Here is a 24,593-nt window from a genome sequence, read left to right as displayed (position 1 = left end):
TCCAAACTTCATGGACTTGCCTTAGAGATGCTCCATTATGGCAAAATGCAATTTTCTCACCTGATCAAAAGCAGGGAAAATATAATCTGCAAACTGAATTTCTGCTATGGCCGTAGCACCAGTGACTGCGATTCCAATTCCAAATCCAACGATTCCTTGTTCACACAGTGGGGTATTAAAAACTCTATCTTTACCTACAAAAGATAAGAAAGTCACCGTCATATGACAAATGAGAGTAATGTGATGCATGATACAATGGAAAATTCAGAGTTAATAACCGTGAGGTAGAGGAAACAAGCAGCATGTGAATGAAACAGTAAAGAAATAGTACAATGGTTGGTTTCAATGTAAATATAGTAATTATATTAACTAAGTAACCTAAATGTCCTAAATTAAGAGAAAGATTATCACACTAGAATAAAAGAAAGTAAAACCCAGCTACTTAAAAAAATAAAGGAAATGTAAGGAAAAGGAAAAAAAATACACACACAAAATGAAAAACCTAAACCAAAAGAAGTTGATGTCATTACATTAAAAGCAAACAAGTAGACTTTAAGGGAAAAGGTACTACCAGACATAAAGAGGGAAAATTCATACTGTTAAAGGAGTCAATTCATAAGGATGACATAATTCTAAATTTATACTCGTATAAGTGATGTGCATGCTCAGTCTCTGAGTCATGTCTGACTCTTTTCAACCCCATGGACTGTAGCCCGCCAGGCTCTTCTGTCCATGCGATCTTCCCGGCAAGAATACTAGAGTGGGATGCTACTTCCTCCTCCAGGAGATCTTCCCAATCCAGGGATCAAACCCTCATCTCCTGCTTGGCAGGCAGATTCTTTACTACTGAGCCACCTGGGAAGTCCCATATAAAAATACAAACTGCAAATAAATAGAAAAAATTAACAGAATTAAAAGGATGATTAGATAAAATTCCCAATACAGTGGGAGATTTTCATGTACAAGTCTCGCTGACAGAAAAAGCACATCAAAATAAAAAAGTAAAAACTATTGAGTATTTGAACATGGTTAACAAACATAACTGACATAGAGCACCCAAGAGCTAAGAATACAAATTCTTTTCAAGTAAACACAGAATACAGACACCAATTGACTGCAGACCGAGCTATATATTCAATCAACAACATCCAAAAGATTAAAATCATACAGGGTATAATCTCAGACCATGGTGAAATTAAGCTAGAAGCCAATAACAAATTTTTTAAAAGATATATGCATCTGCACCCTCATGTTCACTACTATAATATTTACAATAGCCAAGATATGGAAGTAACTTGAGGGTCCGTTGATTGATGAATGGATAAAGAAGATGTGACACATATAGATAAATAGATAGACAGATATACACAGACACAAACACACATACGTACACAATGGAATATTACTCAGCCATAACAAGGAATGAAATCTTGCCATTTGGATGGACCTAGAGAGTATTTTGCTAAGTAAAATATGTCAGACAGAGAACAAAAAACACTGTGTGATTTTATTCATATGTATAATCTGGAGGGGAAAAAAAGAAGCAAAAACAAAAACCCAGGCTCATAAGCACAGAGAATAGGTTGGTGGTCGCCAGAATTAGGAGTGAGGGTTAATAAGAATGAGTGAAGGTGGTCAAAAGTTACAAACTTCCAGTTACAAAATAAAGAGTCATGTAATGTACAGCCTTTTCATACTGCTCATGGGCAGTATGAAAGGCAAGAATGCTGAACTGGTTTGCCATTCCCTTCTCCAGTGGACCATGTTTTGTCAGAACTCACTGCCATGACCCGTCCATCTTGGGTGGTCCTACAAAGCATGGCTCACAGTTTCATTGAGTTAAATAAGACTGTGATCCATGTGATCACTTTGGTCAGTTTTCTGTGATTGATGCCTTTGAACTGTGGTGTTGGAGAAGACTCTTGAGAGTCCCTTGGACAGCAAGGAGATCAAACCAGTCAACCCTAAAGGAAAACAATCCTGAATATTCATTGGAAGGACTGATGATGAAGCTGAAATTCCAATACTTTGGGCCACCTGATGCAAAGAGCCGACTCATTATAAAAGATCCTGATGCTGGGAAAGATTGAAGGCAAGAGGAGAAGGGTATGACAGAGGGCAATGCCTCAAAAAAAATTTTAAACCTAAAAAAAGCATTAAATATATGGCTAAATATCCCATGTCCCAGAGAAGAAATTATAATGGAAACCAAAAAGTATTTTGAACTGAATGATAATGAAAAAACTATGCATTAGTACTTATTGAAGAAGGAAATGGCAACCCATTACTCTTGCCTGGAAAATCCCATGGATGGAGGGGCATGGTAGGCTACAACCCATGGGGTTGCAAAGAGTCGGACACGACTGAGCAACTTCACATTCACTTTCACTTAGTACTTACTGAAATTCCAATCTCGGTCATGGCAGAATAGCTTTCTTCACATGAACACTCCCACATCAAATGATTCAAATATGGAGAGAATATAACCAAGGATTACTTAAAGGCATGGGAGAACCAAAAAGCAGGCCTGAACAGAAGGAGACTTGACCCTGAAAGGAAAGGAAGCACAGCCGGGACGGACTCCCCTGGGAGACCTGCCCAGGCTAAATGATTTGAGACAGCTAAGACGAAGACACACAGACTCAGTACTTTTTTTTTTAATATTTATTTATTTGGCTGTGCCAGGTCTTAGTTTCGACACACAAGATCTTTGATCTTCATTTTAGCATGCAGGCTCTTAGTTGCAGTATGTGGGATCTAGTTCCATGACCGGGGATTGAGCCCTGGCCCCCTACATTAGGAGCTCTGATTTCTATTAATCTGCAGGATACATTATCTGCATCATACAACTCAATTGTCACCTGAAATTTCACCACCTCTTGGCCAGTATCAGGATTTCATGAAAAATTCTCATTTCAGAGAGCTGAATAAGCAATGGCCTAGCCAACAATCTAGCCAGGGGACCAAAAGTCTGGTGACTGATCAGGATTCATGTTTCATGTCCATAACCCAAGGATACCCATTCTTCTTGGTGCACAGAACACACTTTCAGTTCAATCATTCATTTGACAGTGAATCACACAGAGGGGGGAAGTGTTGGGAAAACACCCAGTAGACACATCTTACAGGTTGTACTCTCAAGGCAGCTGCAGAAACTTACAGCCTGATTCATACTCATTGGGACCTGGGACTATCTACTAAAATTGTGATCACCTGGGACTATCTACTAAAATCGTGATCTCCATCCTTCATCAGTTCTCCATTTGACCGCAAGTAGCTTGATAACCGCTGAAGAGCTAGGCTTCCACTGACCAAGTGCAATTCATTAATTGAAAATGAACACAGATTCCAGCTGCCAAGTGCAGAATCCTGAACCCTGAAATACTGGAATACCTGAAATACCATCACCAGATGAACAGGGTTCCTACCTATTCTCTGCTGGTTCAAGTGCCCGGATTCAGATATTTTTCATCTCAGTTAGTATAGCTCTTTTTACTGCTAGAAGGCAAAAGTGGAGTTTCCTACAGCTCTTACTTCCAAATGGTTTGAGGAAACTGTTTAATAACTCTCTCCAACAACTTCCTATGAAATCACAGAAACTGCTTCAACAAGAACTAAATATTAAAAATCTGTTTTGAAAAGAAAAGAAAAACATAAATTTTTTAAAAATCTGTTTCTATTATCTCTCAAAGAGGTCATGATGGAGGGTAAGAGCATAAATAAAATGCACAGTACTGGTAACTTCTTTCAGTTCAGTTCAGTTCAGTCGCTCAGTCGTGTCCGACTCTTTGTGACCCCATGAATCGCAGCACGCCAGGCCTCCCTGTCCATCACAAACTCCCAGACTCAGACTCATGCCCATCGAGCCAGTGATGCCATCCAGCCATCTCATCCTCTGTTGTCCCCTTCTCCTCCTGCCCCCAATCCCTCCCAGCATCAGAGTCTTTTCCAATGAGTCAACTCTTTGCATGAGGTGGCCAAAGTACTGGTATCTTCTTTAGAATGCAATTAACCTAACATAAAGTTCATACATGCCATATTTCAATGGGTGAATTAATGCATACAGGGATTGCACTCTCAGTCAAGCCTGTTCTGGGTTTAAGTACTATCACCACAAATTACTACACTTCCTAAGCCTCAGTTCCATTATCTGCAACAAATCGCTCACAATACCGAAAAGCTTAAAACAATTCATACAATTGTTCAAATGTTTATAAAGTACCTAATATTGTCTAGACTCTATTCTTGATGCAGAGGACACAGCAGCAAACAAAACCAAAAAAAAAAAAAAAAATCCTATCCTCATGGAACTTACTAGTCAGGAGAAACAGACAATAAAAACAAAATAAATGACAAAGGACTTCCATGGTGGTCCGGTGGTCAAGAATCCACCTGCCAATGCAAGGGACACGGGTTCAATTCCCGATCCAGGAAGATTCCACATGCCGTGGGGCAGCTAAGCCCATGCACCACAACTACTCAGCCTTCGTGTTCTAGAGCCTGTGCTCCACAAGAAAAGCCACTGCGAAGAGACGCCCCTGCACTGCAACTAGAGAGTAGCCCACGACTCATGGCAATGAGAGAGCCCATGTGCAGCAACAAAGACCCAGCACAGGCAGAAATACATAAATTTAATTAATCAAAATAAATAAAATACATGGTGTATGAGAGAATGACAAGAGCTAGAGAGAACAGTAAAGCAGGGAGCATTTAGGGGAGAGGACGTGGGACTTCAGTGGTCTTAACCAGGAAGATTAGGGAGGTACCACTGCCTGAAGACATTTAAAGGAAGAGCTGAAGAAAGTGAGGAAATGTACCGTGCATACGTCCCAGGGCATAAGTGTTCTGGACAGAGGGATCAGTGAGTGCAAAGGTCCTGGGGTATGAACATGTTCAGCATATTAGAGGCAAGTTATCAAGTCCAGAGGGCCTGGTGTGGAGTAAGAGAAATTGTGGGAAGGCATGAAGTGGAAGAGTGAAGGCGATGGGCTGGGGAGGTGGGAGAGGTCAGACAGGGCCTTGTAGGGTTGGGGTGGGTGGCGTGGTCATGGTAAACATTCTGACTTTGCCTGTGAGAATGAGTCAGTAAGCATGTGAGCAAGACGGGAAGTCATGGAGCAAAGTCACCCATCCTCCAAATCGCATTCCAGCAGGAGCCCTCTGGCTGGTCCTTGGTGACCAGCCTGTAAATAGGCAAATATGGACCCGGCAAGACTGATAACAGGGGGCTGCAATCACCCCAGCAAGAGATGATGACACAGAAGAGCAGCAAAGGTGCGAGCATCCAGATAAACAGTATAAAGATAGTGTCAGAAGGATTTACTGAAGAAATGGACGTGAAGCAGAGTCAGAGAAGTGCACAGGATGATTTACAGACTTTTTGACTTGGGCAGCATGAGGACAGTTACCACCGCTCAAGGAAAGGAAAATTTATGAAGCAGGTGGAGGTAAGAGATCAGCAGTCCCACTGTGAAGATGTTACATCTGAGCTGTGCCTTCATACACAGAGGGAAAGCCGTTCATTGGACTGTTAGGTGTATGAGTTGGAAGTCTTCAGCATGAAGATTAAAAACCATGGGACTGATGAGACTCCCAAGTATATTTAAATGGGTACATGGAGAGAAAAAACCTAGTGCTAAGAAGACACGGTGTGAGGACTTCCCTGATGGTCCAGTGGCTAAGAAATCACCTTGTAATGCAAGGGACACAGGTTTGATCCCTGGTCGGGAAGCTAAGATCCCACATGCCCACATACAGCAGTACTGAAGCCTGAGTACTCGAGAGCCTGAGCGCCACAACTAGAGAGTCCACGTGCCGCAATGAAAGATCCTGCTTGACACAACAAAGGTCCCACATGCCTCAACTGAAAGCCAACAAAGCCAATTAATTCATTCATTTTTAAAAGACAAGATGTGAAAAATAATTAGCAACCTTGGAAAGGACATAATAGCCAGAATTTGGAGGCAAACTAGCAGAACATGCTGGCCTAGAAGTCAGACGAAGTGATCCTAATAGACTACAGTGACCTGAGCCACGTGCTGTCAACTGAAAAGTAAAATAGATAGCCAACAGGAATTTGCTGTATGGCTCAGGAAACTCAAACAGGGGCTCTCTATCAACCTAGAGGTGTGGGATGGGGAGGGGGATGGGAGGGAGGTTCAAAAGGGAGGGGATGTATGTATACCTACGGCTGATTCAGGTTGAAGTTGGACAGAAAACAGCAAAATTCTGTAAAGCAATTACCCTTCAATAAAAAATAAATTAATTAAAAAAAGAAAACTGAGATGAGGGCTGACCATTTTCTAACTGGTGACTCAGATATAACAGTGTCTGCCAGGTGGGAGGAAGGGAGAAAACAAAGGCCTAATTCAAGAGGGATGGGAGAATAGAAATTGCAGACAAGGAATAATAACAATTTTACTTGGAGAAATTTGCTGTAAAGGAAAGAAGAGAAAAGGAGCAACAACTAGCTGGAGAAGAATATGGAATCAGTAGAGGGATTATTTTAAGATAGAAGAAACAGAAGGATATTTGCAGGCAGGTAGAAATGATGAGTTGCAGGGGCAGAAACTGATGATTGAGAAAACTAACAAAATGGAGAGAAGGACGAATGAGTGGAACCATGTGCTTGAGACTGTGACAGACGAAGAAGGGGTCTGGTGTGGAGAGTGATAGGAACCCTTATGTTCATTCAGAGGGAAAGCACGTGTGGGCACTGATGCTGGAACACGGAGAGATGCAGTGGAGAGTTTGCCGAAGTTCTCTGTTTGCTCTATCTTAGTCAAATGTGAATTAGACTATTAGCTAAGAGAAGGATGGAGGAGCCTGGTGGGCTACAGTCCATGGGGTCTCAAAGACACAACTGAGCAACTCACACACACACACACACACACACAAGGATGGGGGAGGCAGTGTATTTTTTTTTTTTTTTTTGGTCGCACTGTGGCATGCAGGATCTTAGTTTCCAGACCATGGATCAAACCTGTGCCCACGTGGTGGAAGTGTGGAATCCTAACCACTAGACCACTAGGGAATTCTGGGGAGGCAGTGTTGAGAAAAAAGCATATGAAATAGTCATATGGGAACATGTAGCCTGGGTGGGCCCTGAAGGTCACAAGTATTGAGCTGAAAGTGAGTTCACTTGACAAGATGATATGTTTTGCTCCAACAATATTCAGCTCAGGACTGAGGATATAGACAATGATGGATTTAACCAGCATTGAATTTTGCCAAGCAAATCCTGGCATGGAATTTAAAGTGGGTATAAAGGGAAGAAAGGTCATCAGGGGAGTGAGAGTCAGTGGTAGGGTGGCAGGATTCATGAATTTCAAGGATCGAGACAGTCAACGGATTGTTAGGGTGGAGGCATGAGAGGCAGTGAGCTGGGGAGGTTCAAGGTGGAGATCAGAGTTGAGAAGGTTTCAAATTGAGAGGATGGAGGGACTAGGAATGACAGTCTGGGGTAGGACCATAAGAGTGAAAAGCTAAGGTGGGATGGAACGCAAGATCCCTAGAGCAAAGGATAAAAAATTAAGAAGCGCATCCATGTGGATACTGACAGGAGTGCTGGTGAGGCTGGTGGTGAGCCACGCTAGGAACAGAGAGGACTGGCCTGGAGTCAGCAGGCAACAAGGAAGGGCAGCATTAGCACTTGCTATTCAATACATTATTCAATAAATGTTTATTTTGAAAGACTAGATTAGATAATAAGAGCTAGGCTTCTTTGCATTTAGAATTCAACTCTAGGGACTTCCCTGATAGTCCAGTGATTAAGACTTCACCTTTCAATGCAGAGGATATGGGTTCCATCCCTGATCGGGGAACTAAGATCCCACATGCTTTGAGGCCAAAAAACCAAAACATAAGATAGAAACAATATTGTAACAAATTCAATGAAGACTTTAAAAACAGTTCACATCAAAAAAAAAACTTAAGGAAAAAAAAAAAGCAATCAAATCTATATGAATGTGTCTTTACTTTCTGAAATAACCAAACTAAACTTTTTGCTATTTGGAACCAAACTTCTAGAATTCAGCACATTTAAGTGGTGATTATATATACGCATTAAGGATATGATTACATAATCTCACAGAGAACACAGACTTTAGGTCAGGTGGTACAAAAATTGGATATTCCTTAAACACATGATAATTTAAAATATTCAACCAAGTGATAAACAAAACCTAAGATAAGCTGCAATTCCTATGGCAGCTAAAAGCTATAAGGACAAATCTACTTCTGAGGCTCCAAGATTATTGTGTTAGGGGAGGCACACTGATTGAAACCGCCCACCCTGGCCAGGCACCATAGTAACCATTTGCATGAGTTGTTTTACAACAGGAGGTCCTGGTGAGGAACACGGAACTGGAACAGTTCAGGAAAGGTCAAAAGGAGACACCACATGTCTGGACACCTCCCAGAATCCTTCTCTCTGGCATCCATCTTGGCTGAACAAGGCGTGCACCACCAGGAAGGATTCTTGAGTCGGAATGATTAGCTAAAGACAACCCGGAAACTAATGCCATCACCATAAAACCTGAGACTGCGAGCCACGTGGCAGAGCTGTTCTCCTGGGTTCCCTTACCCCACTGCTCTCCACCCGGGTGCCCTTTCCCAATAAAATCTCTTGCTTTGTCAGCACATGTGTCTCCTTGGACAATTCATTTCCGAGTGTTAGACAAGAGCCCAGTTTCGAGCCCCAGAAGGGGTCCCCATTCCTGCAACAGTTGTAAGAGGGACAGATACAAAGTACTGCAAACAAACTCAATTAACGTTTACTTAGGTGGTTGGTGGCTGTGAGTTCACATGAAGGAAAAAAAATATGCCTACTCTGAAAGTTTTTCAATGCCCAACAGCCTTGGACTGAGTCAGAAAAGAGTAAGTAATATCTGAATTACTTCTTACTGAACTTAAGATAATTGAGTAAGATTAACATTTCAGGTAAACTTATGGTTACTGATAATACAGTAAGAGGAATAGAAGATATTCACTTGCAGCAACATGGATGGAACTAGAGGTTATCATCCTAAGCAAGGGAAGTCAGAAAGAGAAAGACAAATACCATATGATATCACTTATATGTGGAATCTAAAATGCAACACAAATGAACTTATCTATGAAACAGGAACAGACTCACAGACATAGAAAATAGACTTCTTGTTCCCAGAGTTGGGGGGTGGGGGTGGGGTAGGGTGGGGAACAGGTAGGAATGGATTGGGAGTTTGGGATTAACAGATGCAAACTATTATATATAGGATGGATAAAACAAGGTCCTACTGTATAGCACAGGGAACTATATTCAATATCCTATGATAAACCATAATGGAAAAGAATATGAAAAAGAATATATATATATATTATGTATGTATATATATATGTATATATAACTAAATCACTTTGCAGTATGCCAGAAACTAATGCCGGAGAAGGCAATGGCACCCCACTCCAGCACTCTTGCCTGGAAAATCCCATGGACTGAGGAGCCTGGTAGGCTGCAGTCCATGGGGTCGCTGAGGGTCGGACACGACTGAGCGACTTCACTTTCACTTTTCACTTTCATGCATTGGAGAAGGAAATGGCAACCCACTCCAGTGTTCTTGCCTGGAGAATCCCAGGGACGGGGGAGCCTGGTGGGCTGCCGTCTATGGGGTCGCACAGAGTCAGACATGACGGAAGCGACTTAGCAGCAGCAGCAGAAACTAATGCAACATTGTAAATCAACTATACTTCAAAATACTAAATCAACTATACTTCAACATACTAAAAAATAAGTTTTAAAAATTAAAGTGAGAAAAGATATTCATACAGCATACCATTTTCTTATATTTTGCTACCTTTGCTTAAGTTTTAGGCTAATATCTTTGTGTAACTCCATGATCCCCTGAGTCAATGAAAATGTGAAGAATGCGTAAGTGTAGATGGTTGACCATTTAAATAAATGACTTCAACTTCTCATTTGTTAAAGATTAAGTATAAAGTCATACCACCACTTTCTAACTTTTTTTTTTTGGTAAAGGGAATATAATTAAGAAGTTGGACATCCCTGGCAGCATACTCTCTGTTGAAGTTATCATCCACTAAAGACGCCAAACATCAAAACAACAGCGGCTAACTTCTCTGTCCAAAGAATCACAAATGGGCAAATCGAGTCCACCAGTGAATCCCGTTCCCTATGACATTTCTGCCACAAGCAAAGGCCAGAAACAGTGAGAAAAGTACAAAGAAACAACAATTAGGAAAAAGAAGTAGTCATGGTTTAAGGTGACAACCAATTACCTCCTGGTGGGTTAAAAACACTGAAGACCTCAGTATCTTCGGAACCCATAGCTAGTTCTAAATTAGTTTTCCTTGTGAATAAAGTGGTCCTGTAAACTATTAAATCTACCGAGGGTAAAAATTAAATATTTTCCAATAAAATTTTCTGAAAAAGCTGAACCCCGGAAGCAAGGCGGACTGAGGCACAAGCATCTGGTAACAGCAGCGGCAGAGGCACTGTTTGACTTCTTCAGAAAGCCTCCTGAACCTAAAAAGCCATCGGTACCAGACAGAAGCAGACGGATTTGTCCTTTTAGGAGATACAGCACATGAACAAAGAGTGGCAGCAAGAGGCAACATTTCAGATGCAGAAGACAACCAGCCTTTGGAGGAGCCTGGTCATTCACAGCTCAGGGGGATAAACCCACAAATGAATGAGGGAACTGGTTTTGAAATTTTGTCATGAGTCATCTCTGCAAGGAATTAACAAGTGGCAAAGAAACACTCATCCAGTGTGACTGTGGCAGGGCCTGAGATGGAAAATAAGGGAGGCCAGACCCTGGAGAACAGCTCACTAACGGCTGAGCTTCTGAGCGATGTACCCTTCACCTTGGCCCCACACATGTGCCGGGCAGGGCACCATCAGTGACCTTCCCGAACACTTACTCTCCTATGATGTCAGCAAAACCTTACCAAGGTTTTGGTATGATTTCACTCTCGAAAACTCAGTCCTCTATGGTTTGTAATCGTTATGTCTGTGTGCACCTTAACAAACTTTAAAACAAAAGTTTGCCAATTTTATTTCACTCATCTGATGTTTTTTGTAAAGGCCCTTAAACGTTATCAGAAAGCAAGGATCGTGAAGCAAATAATAATATATTATTCATTGCTCTATTTTTTTTAGAATAAAGCACATTTGTATAAAAATTAAACCTAAGATCAACTTCTTTTTCCCCTAGTAATAAATACAAAGATTAATTTATCAAGACTTTTTGAAAGGAGATTTTGTCAACCAGTCTCTCAAAATATAGCACCTCACATTTATCTTGGAAAAACTGTGAAAAAGAACTGAGACATTTTTTTAGCACAACTCTGAAATATCTACTCAGAGTGTGACTTCCCTGGTTTGGAGGAAAACTTAATGTTATCCCCTTTCTCCTTTCACTGTGTTTATGAATGAATTCAGATCCAAAAAAAAAAAAAGTTGCCAGTTAGCTTAATTTCTTCAGTCTTAATTTAGACATTGATGTGGAAATTTACAACTTTTCCTAGAAAGCAATAGTAGTTTGCTGAGACAAGAATGCTATATGAAGAATGCTCTGGATACTGTTTCTTTTGAATGACAGATTCTCCTTAAGCCCATGGCAGTCTTCTCCACCTTGATGGAGACCCAGGTTCCTGTCTTTATTTCTTGCTACTTCATGGTCTGCTCTCTCACCAGCTTTACAAGAACATCCCCTGCTTCTGCTTCAGTTGGCATTTTCTCTCCTTACCTCTTATATTTACAGTTTATGACAAGACCCGCATTTCCTTCCAACCTCTCTGCCTCCCAGAGAAAAGGAGCTTATGATAATGTATTATTGCTGATAAAGCCCTTATTTAGACATTTGTTGGCCACAATACAGAAGGAAATGTTTAACTGCCAGAAAAACTACAGCTGATTCATTTCCAGCTAGAGTATAGGCGAAACACCTAGATAGGGCTTTTAATTTGTGAATATCCATTGTCTATTCTGACTAAAATAGAAAACTGCCATTGGTCCATAAACTATAAAGGGAAGAGATAAATTGTGAAAGAGTATTTTCTATGCCATGGAAAATTTAAATCACATTTGTTCTGATTAGTGCCAATACAATTTATTGATTCTGTGCCAAAAAATCTTAAATATATTTTTCACGAAGATAGAGTGCCATAGCAAAACTAAACACCATGCACAAAAGTACATGAATTAAGTTTTAATGTGGCATGCATGTTTGTTTAATAAATGTGGCATGGTCTTGATAAACTGTTACATGATTAAGAGTTAAATGTACATTTCTATTGACAAAAATATGCCTTATTTACAAATAATGGTACCATATGAGGTGAATGACTAAATTAGATCTTTACATAATTTTCATAAAACATCAGTGTAGGAAATCTAACTTATTATAAGACAAATGTGAACATTTTATAGCAGTTTTTGTGAAAACATTTTTTTTCAGTATTCATGTAAATATACCTTAACACCAAATGTAAGCATGTTATCCGTTTGTCTAATATGTATTAAATTTTGTCTGAATACTTATACATTTATTTATATGTATGTCTACCATGTTATAACTATGCTTATAAGTATTCTAATTTGTCTATAAAAGATATTTAAATAAACAAGAATTTTTAAAAACTGAAAAGAAAATTATGAAAAAGCAGCTGTAAAACTGCCTGCCTCTAAGTAACCAGTATTTCCTCAGGACACAAATCTGAATAGATCAGACTATCCTTCCAGAAAAAAGATCAACTTCATCAGAAAAATAGCTCAAGTCCCAGATTCTTTGAATAGAAAGATAAATAAGGACATAAACATTTGTGACTCAGATACAAAATAAACCACAGGAAATAAATGTCATTATACATATTCAATACAATTTTAATGGGGCAATGGATAAGGAGACACAGGAAACATATTTCAGTCATTTTAATCACAATAGACTTCTTGGTGGCTCAGTGGCAAAGAATCCGCTTGCCAATGCAGGAGACTCAAGTTCGATCCCTGGGTCAGGAAGGTCCCCTGGAGAAGGAAATGGCAACCCAATCCAGGATTCTTGCCTGGAAAATCCCACAGACAAAGGAACGTGGCAGGCTATAGTCCATGTTGCAAAAGAGTTGGACACAACTTAGCACCTAATGACAAGAAATTTTAGTCACACACTTTTTGGAATATGCTGTGATTTCACAGTTTAAAGTTTGCTGATGAAGAATTTAATCAAGATGAAAGGCATTTGTTTGTGGGTCAAATAAAGTAAAAATACAAAGTTAATCCAGATCAGTTCTGCCTCTTTAAAATAAGAGAGAGAAAAGAACAGACTGTTGCATTCATTAGATAAGCAGGCCAGAGAGACATTTAGAGGATAAATACACAAATAAATTTTTCTAAACATACTAAGCAAGATGAGCATACAAGTTATCATCCAAACGGAAAATATGTCTGGGAATGTTAGGATAGCAAAGATAATTAACAGATGTTAATTGATCAACAGTCCTAACCTGAGTGGTCCCAGGAAAACAGGACTGTCCTTGGTAAACCAAAACTTACTATTAGAGTAAGGAATATTATGGAAACTTAGGCTTCCCTGGTGGCCCAGATGGTAAAGACTCTGCCTGCAATGCAGGAGACCCAGGATTGACTCCCGGATTGGGAAGATTCCCTGGAGAATGGAATGGCAACCCACTCCAACTGTTGATCAGAGAATTCCATGGACAGAGGAGCCTAGAGAGCCACACACAGTTCAGGGGGTTGCAAAGAATTGGACACAACTGAACAACTAATACACACAAGTGGAAACTTATAGGGGAAATATAAACCAAGTACTCACCTTAGCCATAACTAATCTGCCATTGATTAGCATCCTAAATTAGGCTATTCATGATCCATAACTAGAAAATGGAAGAGTTGACTTAGCACTCCCACCACCAAGGCAGTAGTCATGGTGTACTACCTGGATGGGGCACTCTGAGGCATGCAGCCCAGCTCCCCCGTGTGAAGAGCTTGTTCTCTGGTTCCTAAGAGTGCTCTCAGCAAACCAACACCAGCTGTCACCCCTTCAGAGACTGCCTCAACTACACCAAACCTCCAAGTTCAAGGTCATGCTTGGTGGCCACTATCCAATAATTGATCAGTGTGAGTATAAAGGACTGATCATTTCAGCTCAACTAGGGACAACTCAAAAGGGTCATCATGGCTCCAGAGATCCCACAGGTTGGCCAAGGCCATCCTTGAAACTGTATCCCTTTTGGACAGTTCCTTTCTGCTTTCAGAAGGTGCCAGGTGCCAGGGTTTCCAGATTTAGTAAGTTTGCTTCTATTTACAATGATCTTACAGCAACATTCTTCAAATTGTACCCTCTAGGCAACAATAGCTATAAAGTGCTGTTTGGGTGTCTTGTCCTATAGATTCTACCTCTATTATATTCTGAGTACTCCTGGGAAATAGATCTGGGTTATTATAATCAATAAGACAGGAAAATTAAAGATGATAAAAATCAATCAGGAGCAAATGTGCTTAGTAAATGTTTACTCAGTGAATGGATAGATGAAATGCAGACGTCTCACTGTAACTAATGAGTCTACAACTCCAGGTGCAGAACCAGTAATGTCCAGATCCTGCGAAGTCCAAATCAGTTCCAAGGATTTAATGATCAGATTAGAATCCATGAGCTCCTCTACTGAGAATACAAACTACATGTCACTCATCTTTGAACACTCAGTAGTACCTAGCACAATGCTTTGAACTTAGTAGTCATTCAATAGTTTGGCTTGAGTGACCAGATTTAAAAGGCCCATCATGCCTGGGCTAAAAGGCACTTAGTCTGTGACAATGAGGATGTGGTGACCCAGGTTTGATCCCTGGGTCGGGAAGATGCCCTGGAGAAGGGAATGGCAACCCACTCCAGTATTCTTGCCTGAAGAATTCCTTGGACAGAGAAGCCTAGCGGGCTATAATCCATGGGGTCACAAAGAGTTAGACACGACTGAACAACTAACACTTTCAGTACAACTTTTCAACAATGATCCACCAAGCATTCTAAACACAGAGATATGCCAGGAAGGCAGATAATAGTTTAGTTGAAATCGATGTGTAATAATACATACATGAAATTTTTCATTCAAATAATGGGAAAATGTGACAGTGAAGGGACTACAGACTCACCCAGGCATAAAGAAGAGAACTATCTTCAGTCATCTCTAGTGCCTTATATAGTCTTTAACATATAACATTTTTAAAATATGTTAAAAATGAAAAAACTGAATGACCAAAATAACATTAAAATGAGAAATGATGGCCAAAATTTTGGGAAATTATAAAATCAGTGAATAGAAACTGAAATAGGGAACATCTATCTGGTCAGGATGAGCCACTATGTTTGAGATATAATAACGTTCAATATCAGAGACCACGATTTCTCAAATGAAGTACTAGACGGATAACTTTTAAGGGAAAGATATTCTCTTGTACTTCTAATGTCAACTTAAATCAATTTTAATACATACAAAATTAAATTCAGCATTTATTACCCTTATTAAAAGAAAAAGGCAAAAATCTTAAATACAAAAAATAAACACCTGATAACCAATTAAATTCAAGTTAACAGCAAAACTGAAGTATAACAAATAATGGTTTTCTACTGTAGCAATGTAGCGTCAGATCAGATTCTATATATAATCTGCATTTTTTTAATCATTCTAATGAAAAAATGCCTTTTCACTTAAATTCACTATATATAATATATGTAACCTCATGGCTTTCTTTGACAACTGATAATCAGACCTCATACTAAAAAAAGAAGAAGAAACACCCACAGCATTCCTTGAATGCTAAATTTAAGGAAGGTACTTTGAAATAAAGTTGGTATCACAACCACGTTGAAACCCTTATCAAATGTGTAAATATTCAATTACTACTGGAGTCAGGTATAGAAAATTCTTCAGTGTTTACCTATTGATATACTAACTGCTAATGATCTGTTGAAAGTTAAACGGAATCTGTGAAATTCATCTGTCTGTGACTTGGATGTGTTATTGCTATAATGCTGGTTCCTCTGGGGTTGGCACACAGGGATGCTATTAATATTAGCACAGTTTGTTATCTGAATCTCAGCGAACACGTCATATATTTCAGACACTGTGAAGTAGCTGATATTCACATAGCACAAACACAGGCAACACAAACGCCAGTTTTATCACACGGCAATATCTGGTCACACAGCAGGTGATTCAGATGCTATGCTTATATTATTTTTTAAGATTATCACTGATACTAAAACTTTTAAATTTTATTTTTTTATCTTAACTGCAATCACTTTTACTCTATTTTTAGACCTCTTATTGGAGTATAGTTGCCTGCCAATGCAGGAGATGCAGGTTCAATCCCTGGGTTGGGAAGATCCCCTGGAGAAGGGAATGGCTACCCACTCCCATATTTTTGCCTAGAAAATCCCATGGACAGGAGCCTGGTGGGCTACAGTCTCAGTTCAGTTCAGTTCACTTCAGTCACTTAGTCGTGTCCGACTCTTTGCGACCCCATGAATCGCAGCACGCCAGGCCTCCCTGTCCATCACCAACTCCCGGAGTTCACTCAGACTCACATCCATCCAGTCAGTGATGCCATCCAGCCATCTCATCCTCTGTCGTCCCCTTCTCCTCCTGCCCCCAATCCCTCCCAGCATCAGAGTCTTTTCCGATGAGTCAACTCTTCGCATGAGGTGGCCAAAGGACTGGAGTTTCAGCTTCAGCATCATTCCCTCCAAAGAAATCCCAGGGCTGATCTCCTTCAGAATGGACTGGTTGGATCTCCTTGCAGTCCAAGGGACTCTCAAGAGTCTTCTCCAATGGGTTGCAAAGGAGTCAGATACAACTTAGCGACTAAAGAATAGCAACAAATGAAAGGGGCAGAAAGCAGGAAAACAAATTATAGAATCATCAAATCCTACCACTGCTGAATATCTTCTCACCAGCTCCACATCTTCAAAAAAGGAAACTGAGTCTTGATTTAAGTGTAGCCCTGGTTCCTTTATGAAGATTTGTTCTATTCTATTAGAGAAGTTTCTTTCCTAAATTGGCTGTTGCAAATTACTCAACTCATCAATGCTAGAATATATCAAAGTAGACCTTAATGACCTGGCGCCACAGTCACAGAGGCAAAATAGTTCTGAACATTTCATCTGAATGTAAAACTTCTTCATAAACAATGTCCTCAGATTCCCTGATGTTTCTCCAGAAACTAAAGCAAATAAAATATCAGGTTTAAGCCATCACAGCACGTAATCTACTTACCAACAACAAAGGCAAATAAAAAGCATCTTTAAAGCAGTGATTTTAAAAATGATCAAGAAACCCCAAGAGAATTTCTTTACAAGAACCTTTAAAAGAGGTGCTTAAAACTTTGAGTCAATAATAAATTGCATTGCAATATAGCACACTTACTCTGCTTAAATGTATATGCCTTTCTATCCTGAAAAGGCAGTATGAAATCTACATGTTCAGTTCAGTTCAGTCGCTCAGTTGTGTCCAACTCTTTGCGACCTCATGAACTGCAGCATTCCAGGCCTCCCTGTCCATCATTAACTCCCAGAGTTTACCCAAACTCATGTCCCCTGAGTTGGTGATGCCATCCAACCATCTCATCCTCTGTCGTACCCTTCTGCTCCCACCCTCAATCTTTCCAGCATCCAGGTCTTTTCAAATGAGTCAGCTCTCCACACCAGGTGGCCAAAGTATTGGAGTTTCAGCTTCAACATCAGTCCTTCCAATGAACACCCAGGACTGATCTCCTTTAGGATGGACTGGTTGGATCTCCTTGCAGTCCAAGGGACTCTCAAGAGTCTTCAACACCACAGTTCAAAAGCATCAATTATTCTGCACTCAGCTTTCTTTATAGTCCAACTCTCACATCTGTACATGACTACTGGAAAAACCATAGCCTTGACTAGACGGACCTTTGTTGGCAGAGTAATGTCTCTGCTTTTCAATATGCTGTCTAGGAGAAGGCAATGGCACCCCACTCCAGTACTCTTGCCTGGAAAATCCATAGACGGAGGAGCATGGTAGGCTGAAGTCCATGGGGTCGCTAAGAGTCAGACACAACTGAGCGACTTCACTTTCACTTTTACTTTCATGCATCGGAGAAGGAAATGGCAACCCACTCCAGTGTTCTTGCCTGGAGAATCCCAGGGACGGGGAAGCCTGGTGGGCTGCCGTCCATGGAGTCGTACAGAGTTGGGCACGACTGAAGCGACTTAGCAGCACCAGGTTGGTCATAACTGTCCTTTCAAGGAGCAAGCATCTTTTAATTTCATGGCTGAAATCACCATCTGCAGTGATTTTGGAGCCCCAAAAATAAAGTCAGCCACTGTTTCCACATCTATTTGCCATAAAGTGATGGGACCAGATGCCATGATCTTAGTTTTCTGAATGTTGAGCTTTAAGTCAACTTTTTCACTCTCCTCTTTCACTTTCATCAAGAGGCTCTTTAGTTCTTCTTCACTCTCTGTCATAAGGGTGATGTCATCTGCATATCTGAGGTTATTGATATTTCTCCCAGCAATCTTGATTCCAGCTTGTGCTTCTTCCAGCCCAGAGTTTCTCATGATGTACTCTGCATAGAAATTAAATAAGCAGGGTGACAATATACAGCCTTGATGTACTCCTTTTCCTATTTGGAACCAGTCTGTTGTTCCAAGTCCAGTTCTAGCTGTTGCTTCCTGACTTGCATATAGGTTTCTCAAGAGGCAGGTCAGGTGGTGTGGTATTCCCATCTCTTTCAGAATTTTCCATAGTTTATCATGATCCACACAGTCAAAGGCTTTACCATTGTCAATAAAGCAGAAATAGATGTTTTTCTGGAACTCTCTTGCTTTTTTCAATGATCCAGCAGGTGTTAACAATTTGATCTCTGGTTCCTTTCCCTTTTCTAAAACCAGCTTGAACATCTGGAAGTTCACAGTTCATTCAATGAAATCTACAAACTTGTGCATAAAACTAAAATGTTACTGAGAGTAAAGTTATACTTATATATCTACATTAAATTGGATATAATTTCCATGTACTTAGATATAAGGACGGAGAAGGCAATGGCACCCCACTCCAGTACTCTTGCCTGGAAAATCCCATGGACGGAGGAGCCTGGTAGGCTGCAGTCCATGGGGTCACTAAGAGTCAGACATGACTGAGCAACTTCACTTTCGCTTTTCACTTTAATGCATTGGAGAAGGAACTGGCAACCCACTCCAGTGTTCTTGCCTGGAGAATCCCAGGGACGGGGGAGCCTTGTGGGCTGCCATCTATGGGGTCGCACAGAGTTGGACACAACTGAAGCGACTTAGTAGTAGTAGTAGTAGATACAAGGAAAATTCAGATATAAGGGAAATTTCAGGGAGAGTCCTCATATCAGTTTAGATTCAACTAAATATCTCCAACTGAGTATGTCAATCACAGTTCACATGATCTTAATTATGATGGAGTTATTCAAAAATTTTTATTAAATTCAACATTTCCTACTTGCTATGCTCTTGGAAGCTGGGCATAAATCTTAAAAAGATTTTTTTACTTTTTAATGAATGATAATGAAATCTTAAAGGGAAAAATAAAAATGACTTTGGGACTCAGAAGTTGGAGCTTTTGTTTTCCAAGAAATGCATTAATAGCAATAACCAGTTGGAGACTACTAAAAATATGGAACATTGAAATGAAATTTTAAGATAAACCATAATGGAAAAGAATATTTTTAAAAAAGAAGGTGTGAGTGTGTATATATATATATACACACACATATACATATGTGTGTGTATATATATATATGTATAACTGAATCACTTTGCATACAGCAACAATTAGCCCAACATTGGGAATCAACTATACTTCAATTTAAAAAAATTTTTTTAAAGATGAACAACATGCTCGGTTTGTTGCAAGTTAGATAAGCTCTTCAATAAATGAGCTAGGATACCTAAGAAATAGGATAAACTGAGAATATACTAACAAAGGGAGATACCTCAAATTTAACTAAGTTATTAGATAGATGTGGCAAGGTACTATCAAGCCCTGCATCCTTCTGACATCTAATAACTAAGTTATTAGATAGATGTGGCAAGGTACTATCAAGCCCTGCATCCTTCTGACACCATCAGAACTCCAACTCTGACCCAGTGAATGTATTACTTGATATAATGTGTTTTTCCCCAGTGGAATAAACATTCACACAATATGTACTTGGCCATGTACAAGGTATGATAAATGATAGAGATGAGATACCATTTAAAGAATGTTAAACATTTAAATATTCAAACAACCTACAAGGTAAAAAGGAGATAGGACAAATATAAATAACTATGATGCAGGAAAGAGATACAAAAATAAAATGTTATTAGAGGAGGGGGAAGAAGAGATTCTTTCAGGCCTGGAAGAATCATGCCAAGTTTCATGAAAGAGAATGTGCTGGAACTGGGCACTGAAAAAATGGGCAGAATCTCACTAGGCCCAGGTAGAAGAAGGAACAGTGATCAAAGACACAGAGGCAAGAAATAATGTGCAAATTCAGAGTTGGGAAGTGAACCAAGGCAGACGAAGTACAAAGAGACTAGAGAGTAATGGCAGCTAAAGATGGGAAGTGCTCAGTAGCTTAGTCATGTCCAACTCTTTGCAACCCCACCAACTGTAGCCTGCCAGGCTTCTCTGTCCAAGGGATTTCCCAGGCAAGAATACTGGAATGCATGGCCATTTCTGTCTCCAAGGGATCTTCCTGACCCATATATACTACTGAGTAGGGTGGTCAAAAATGTGGGCTTCGGGTCAGAACTCACAGGTTTAGATGTGGTTCTACCACTTTCTGAGTGTGTGATCTTAGACTGGGCTTCAGTCTCTTCATTCATAAAATTAGGATAAAAATCACTAACCTACCAATCAGAATCAAACACAATAGGCATGTACAAGTGCTTGGCAAACCAGAAGTATTTTAAGAATGTAAAATATTACCAGGACAGTGGTAATGAAAATAAAATGGAGAAAATGTCTGCACGACACTAGAAAATCAATGGGATTTAAGCGTTGTGAGAGGAGAGGCAAGTGGGAGCAGAGAAATCCTAAGGGCTGGCACTGAGGCACAGGGGCCCATAAGCAGTCTTCAAGACCCCCAGACCACCAGCTGCAGGAGCCTACTCAGCATGGCAGGCGAAGTCAAGGGCACGTGGAGTCACTCTACAGTGAGTACTCTCTCCATCTGGGGTGATGGCTGGAGAGGGGCAAGGAAGGAAGGTCAGTCATGGTGGCAGAGTTGTGACAAGCAATTGTAACCTAGAAATCACAATCTTGTTCCATTAGCAAGACCACGAATAGGCACAGCAGGAGGCCGGCACCCACCTTCATCAAAGACAGAGGTTTACCATTGGACAGAGGAGGGCTATACAGGCAAACCCGTATATGTTCAGTCACTCAGACGTGTCCAGCTCTTTGCGACCCCATGGACTGTTACCCACCAGGCTCCTCTGTCCATGGGATTCTCCAGGCAAGAATACTGGAGCGGGTTACCATTTCCTCCTCCAGAGGATCTTCCCAACCCAGGGACTGAATCCACGTCTCTTGCATCTCCTGCACTGCAGGTGGATTCTTTACCACTGAGCCACCTCAGAAGCCCTACACACAAGAGGCCCAGCCACTGCTAACCTTCCGCTAGTGAGATATATCCCAGGAGTACAGATGGTCAAAATGGTCACTGTGATCAAAGTGACAGTGGTGATCATTTCATAAAACTCACATAATATTGCACGTCATCTATATTTCCATTAAAAAATAACAATAACAACAACCAAAAAAGATATCCTAGGAGTGGGAATGAAGGGCTGACGATCAAGGGCAGCTCCTGGATAGAGGAACAAATGCTCTGCGGCTGCAGCTGTATACATGCAGAAGCCTGGAGACTATGCAAGTTAAGGACTGAGCCCCAGGCGACCAAAGCGTTCTAAGACACTGCCTGGAAACGAGGGCCAGCTGATTCTCATAGACTGCAGTTTTATTCAAGCAGTTGTCCACTTGGTGCAGCACTCTGCACCACCATCCTGACTGAGCGTGAGCAAACCAACGTCTGGTCCTGAACTCTGTGCTGCTCACCTGGCATTTGAGTAACACCCTTCCTTACATGATCCACAGAGTTAACCACATGACCCTGGCAGAACAGAACCAACTCGGTACCTCAGAGCCCTGGGCATCTGCAGGAATTGCCCAACACTGACTTTGATGAGGGATACCTACAGGCCCATAGGGGACCAAGTATAAGTGGAATATCAACCACTGGTATTTTAACACTTATGAGTAAGCCGAAACTTTGTTTCTGAGCATGATCAGTGTGATTTAAGGAGACCAATTTCCCACTAACAAAATCACCTTGTCTTGAATGAAACTAAATCTAAACAAATGTAATCTGAATGCCTGGGTTTTAGGGGATAGGTATTATACAACCCTCTAAGGTTAAGTAAGACTCTTCTTTAAGTGACACATGGAAAGAAAAACACAGAAACTCATTATAGGCAAACTGATGTTTTATTATGTCTCAGAAGAAGAACCAGAGTTCCATAGTGTAAGAAAGAAAATGACCTATTTGGTTCTTCCTTTCTGATAATCAAATACATACTTATTGATGAAAATATACAAATATATTAAGTGAAGCTATCTAAAACTTATTGAGAGCCTAGAGTGTTGTTTAGAGAAATGCATACAAAAACACATATTTTTTCAAAAAAAATGTACACATAGCTGATGCTGGAAAAAAGATTCCAATGAATGAATAAAAAATGTATTTCTGAATAAACCTAGGATGACTTCACTATGCATGAATAATAACTAAAGTTGTTTTGCCACAAAAGCAAAAGAAATATTTTCATCATCCTTGTGATAGCAGCTGGAATTTCAGAGAAAACCATCTTAGGAAAAAAAAAAAAAAGCTTTTTTTAATCTTCCTTCATTTATATGGAAATGAGATGTTTCCTAAAACATATCCGTACCCAGTACCTACGTCAAAACCAGAGCTCAAAGCACACACATTCCTTCAGCACATTCCTGCCTGGAAGGCCACACGGCACACCAACATCATCCATGTGCGTCATTCCCCACGGAGGACAGTACCAAGCTGTCAATTTCAATTAACCTGCTTCACTTTATAAATAGCCGAAACGTCCCTGTCTAAATAGGCTGGTGCCCTTTTCTCAGAAGCAGAGGGAACAACACGACAAAGAAGCATGAAAAATAAATGAGCTTTCCCCTTTGTAAATAGGAGAAAGTTGACATTAAACCAATTCTAAGTCCGAACTGAAGAGCTATTAATAAAATAAAGCTCAAGAGAATGAAGGACCAGTTTTAACCAGAAAATAAATAACATTCACTAACTCCATCAGCCCTTTTTAAAGTATAAGTATCTGTGAGTCACAGGGCTAGAGATATAACTCAAGGTCCATATTCAGGCAGAGAGAAACACAGACACCATAAATTACAATCCATAATGTGGTCCCCAAAGTAAAACAGTCTAAAAGGCCCAAGTGCTTGATGCTCAGTCACAAAGAAGTTAGTTTTGAAGATTTAATGATATCATTCTCTTCTAGATCTGAAATGTTTCATAATTTTTATTACCTATAACATTAACATTTCCTTTGCTAGCTGTATTTTTTTCTCTAAAATCAATGATAACAAAAAAATTCTACTTGGTACTTGTACAGTCTAAGTACTTGTTTACAGCACTTTTCTAGTTCACACTTCAGTGAGAAAATAAAAGTAGAGTCAGAAAACATCAGTGGAATTTATCAAAAAGTAGAACAGCCACTATGGAGAACCATATGGAAGTTCCTTTAAAAACTAAAAATAGAACTACCATATGCCCCAGAAATTCCAGTCCTGGGCAAATACCCAGAGAAAGCCACAAATCAAAGAGATAAATGCACCCCACTATTCATTACAGCACTGTTTACAACAGTCAGGACATGGAAGCAACCTAAATGTCCATCAACAGAGGAATAAAGATGAAGTACGTATATACAAGGGAATATTACTCAGCCATAAAAGGGAACAAAACTGGGCCATTTGCAGAGACATGGATGGACCTAGAGACTGCGAAGTAAGTCAGAAAGAGAAAAACAAATACCATATATTAATGCATACATGCGGAATCTAGAAAAACTGTAACGATTTATCTTATCTGCAAAGCAGTAATAGAGACACAGACAAAGAAAACAAACATATGGATACCAAGGCGAGAAGCAGGTGTGGGATGAATTGGGAGATTGGGCTTGACGTGTATACATGACTGACACCATGCATAAGATAGGAAACATGAGAGCCCCCTGCACAGCACAGGGACCGCTACTCAGTGCTCCGTGGTGACCTAAGCGGGAAGGAAATCCAGGAAAAGGGGGATATACGGATACACACAGCTGATTCCCTTTGCTGTACAGCAGAAACTAACACAAATTGTAATGGAACTATACTCCAATAAAAATTAATTTTTCAGAAAAGGAGAACATTCCTGGTGATCATTACAGAGGCTAGTGGACCCATTAATTCACCTAATTAATAACCACCATGTGGAAAAACACAGCTCGTCA

The 24,593-nt window shown here is 40.2% G+C and overlaps 1 protein-coding gene and 1 pseudogene across 4 annotated transcripts in view; one reads left to right on the top strand and one right to left on the bottom strand.

Annotated features, from left to right (window-relative positions):
• BCKDHB (branched chain keto acid dehydrogenase E1 subunit beta) overlaps positions 1-24,593 on the bottom strand; it is a 267,754-nt gene that overhangs the window by 212,029 nt on the left and 31,132 nt on the right. For all 4 annotated transcript variants that reach the window (XM_055534877.1, XM_055534876.1, XM_055534873.1 and 1 more), the window contains one exon: positions 61-194. In XM_055534877.1, coding sequence (XP_055390852.1) covers positions 61-194 — 134 coding nt within the window. The remainder of the gene's footprint in view (positions 1-60; positions 195-24,593) is intronic.
• Positions 9,904-11,000, top strand: LOC129619517 (UBAP1-MVB12-associated (UMA)-domain containing protein 1-like; annotated as a pseudogene).

Source organism: Bubalus kerabau, chromosome 9 (assembly GCF_029407905.1).
Source record: "Bubalus kerabau isolate K-KA32 ecotype Philippines breed swamp buffalo chromosome 9, PCC_UOA_SB_1v2, whole genome shotgun sequence".
Lineage (NCBI taxonomy): Eukaryota > Metazoa > Chordata > Mammalia > Artiodactyla > Bovidae > Bubalus > Bubalus kerabau.
The sequence above is the reverse complement of the archived record's forward strand: the minus strand, read 5'-3'. Positions and strand labels throughout refer to the sequence as shown.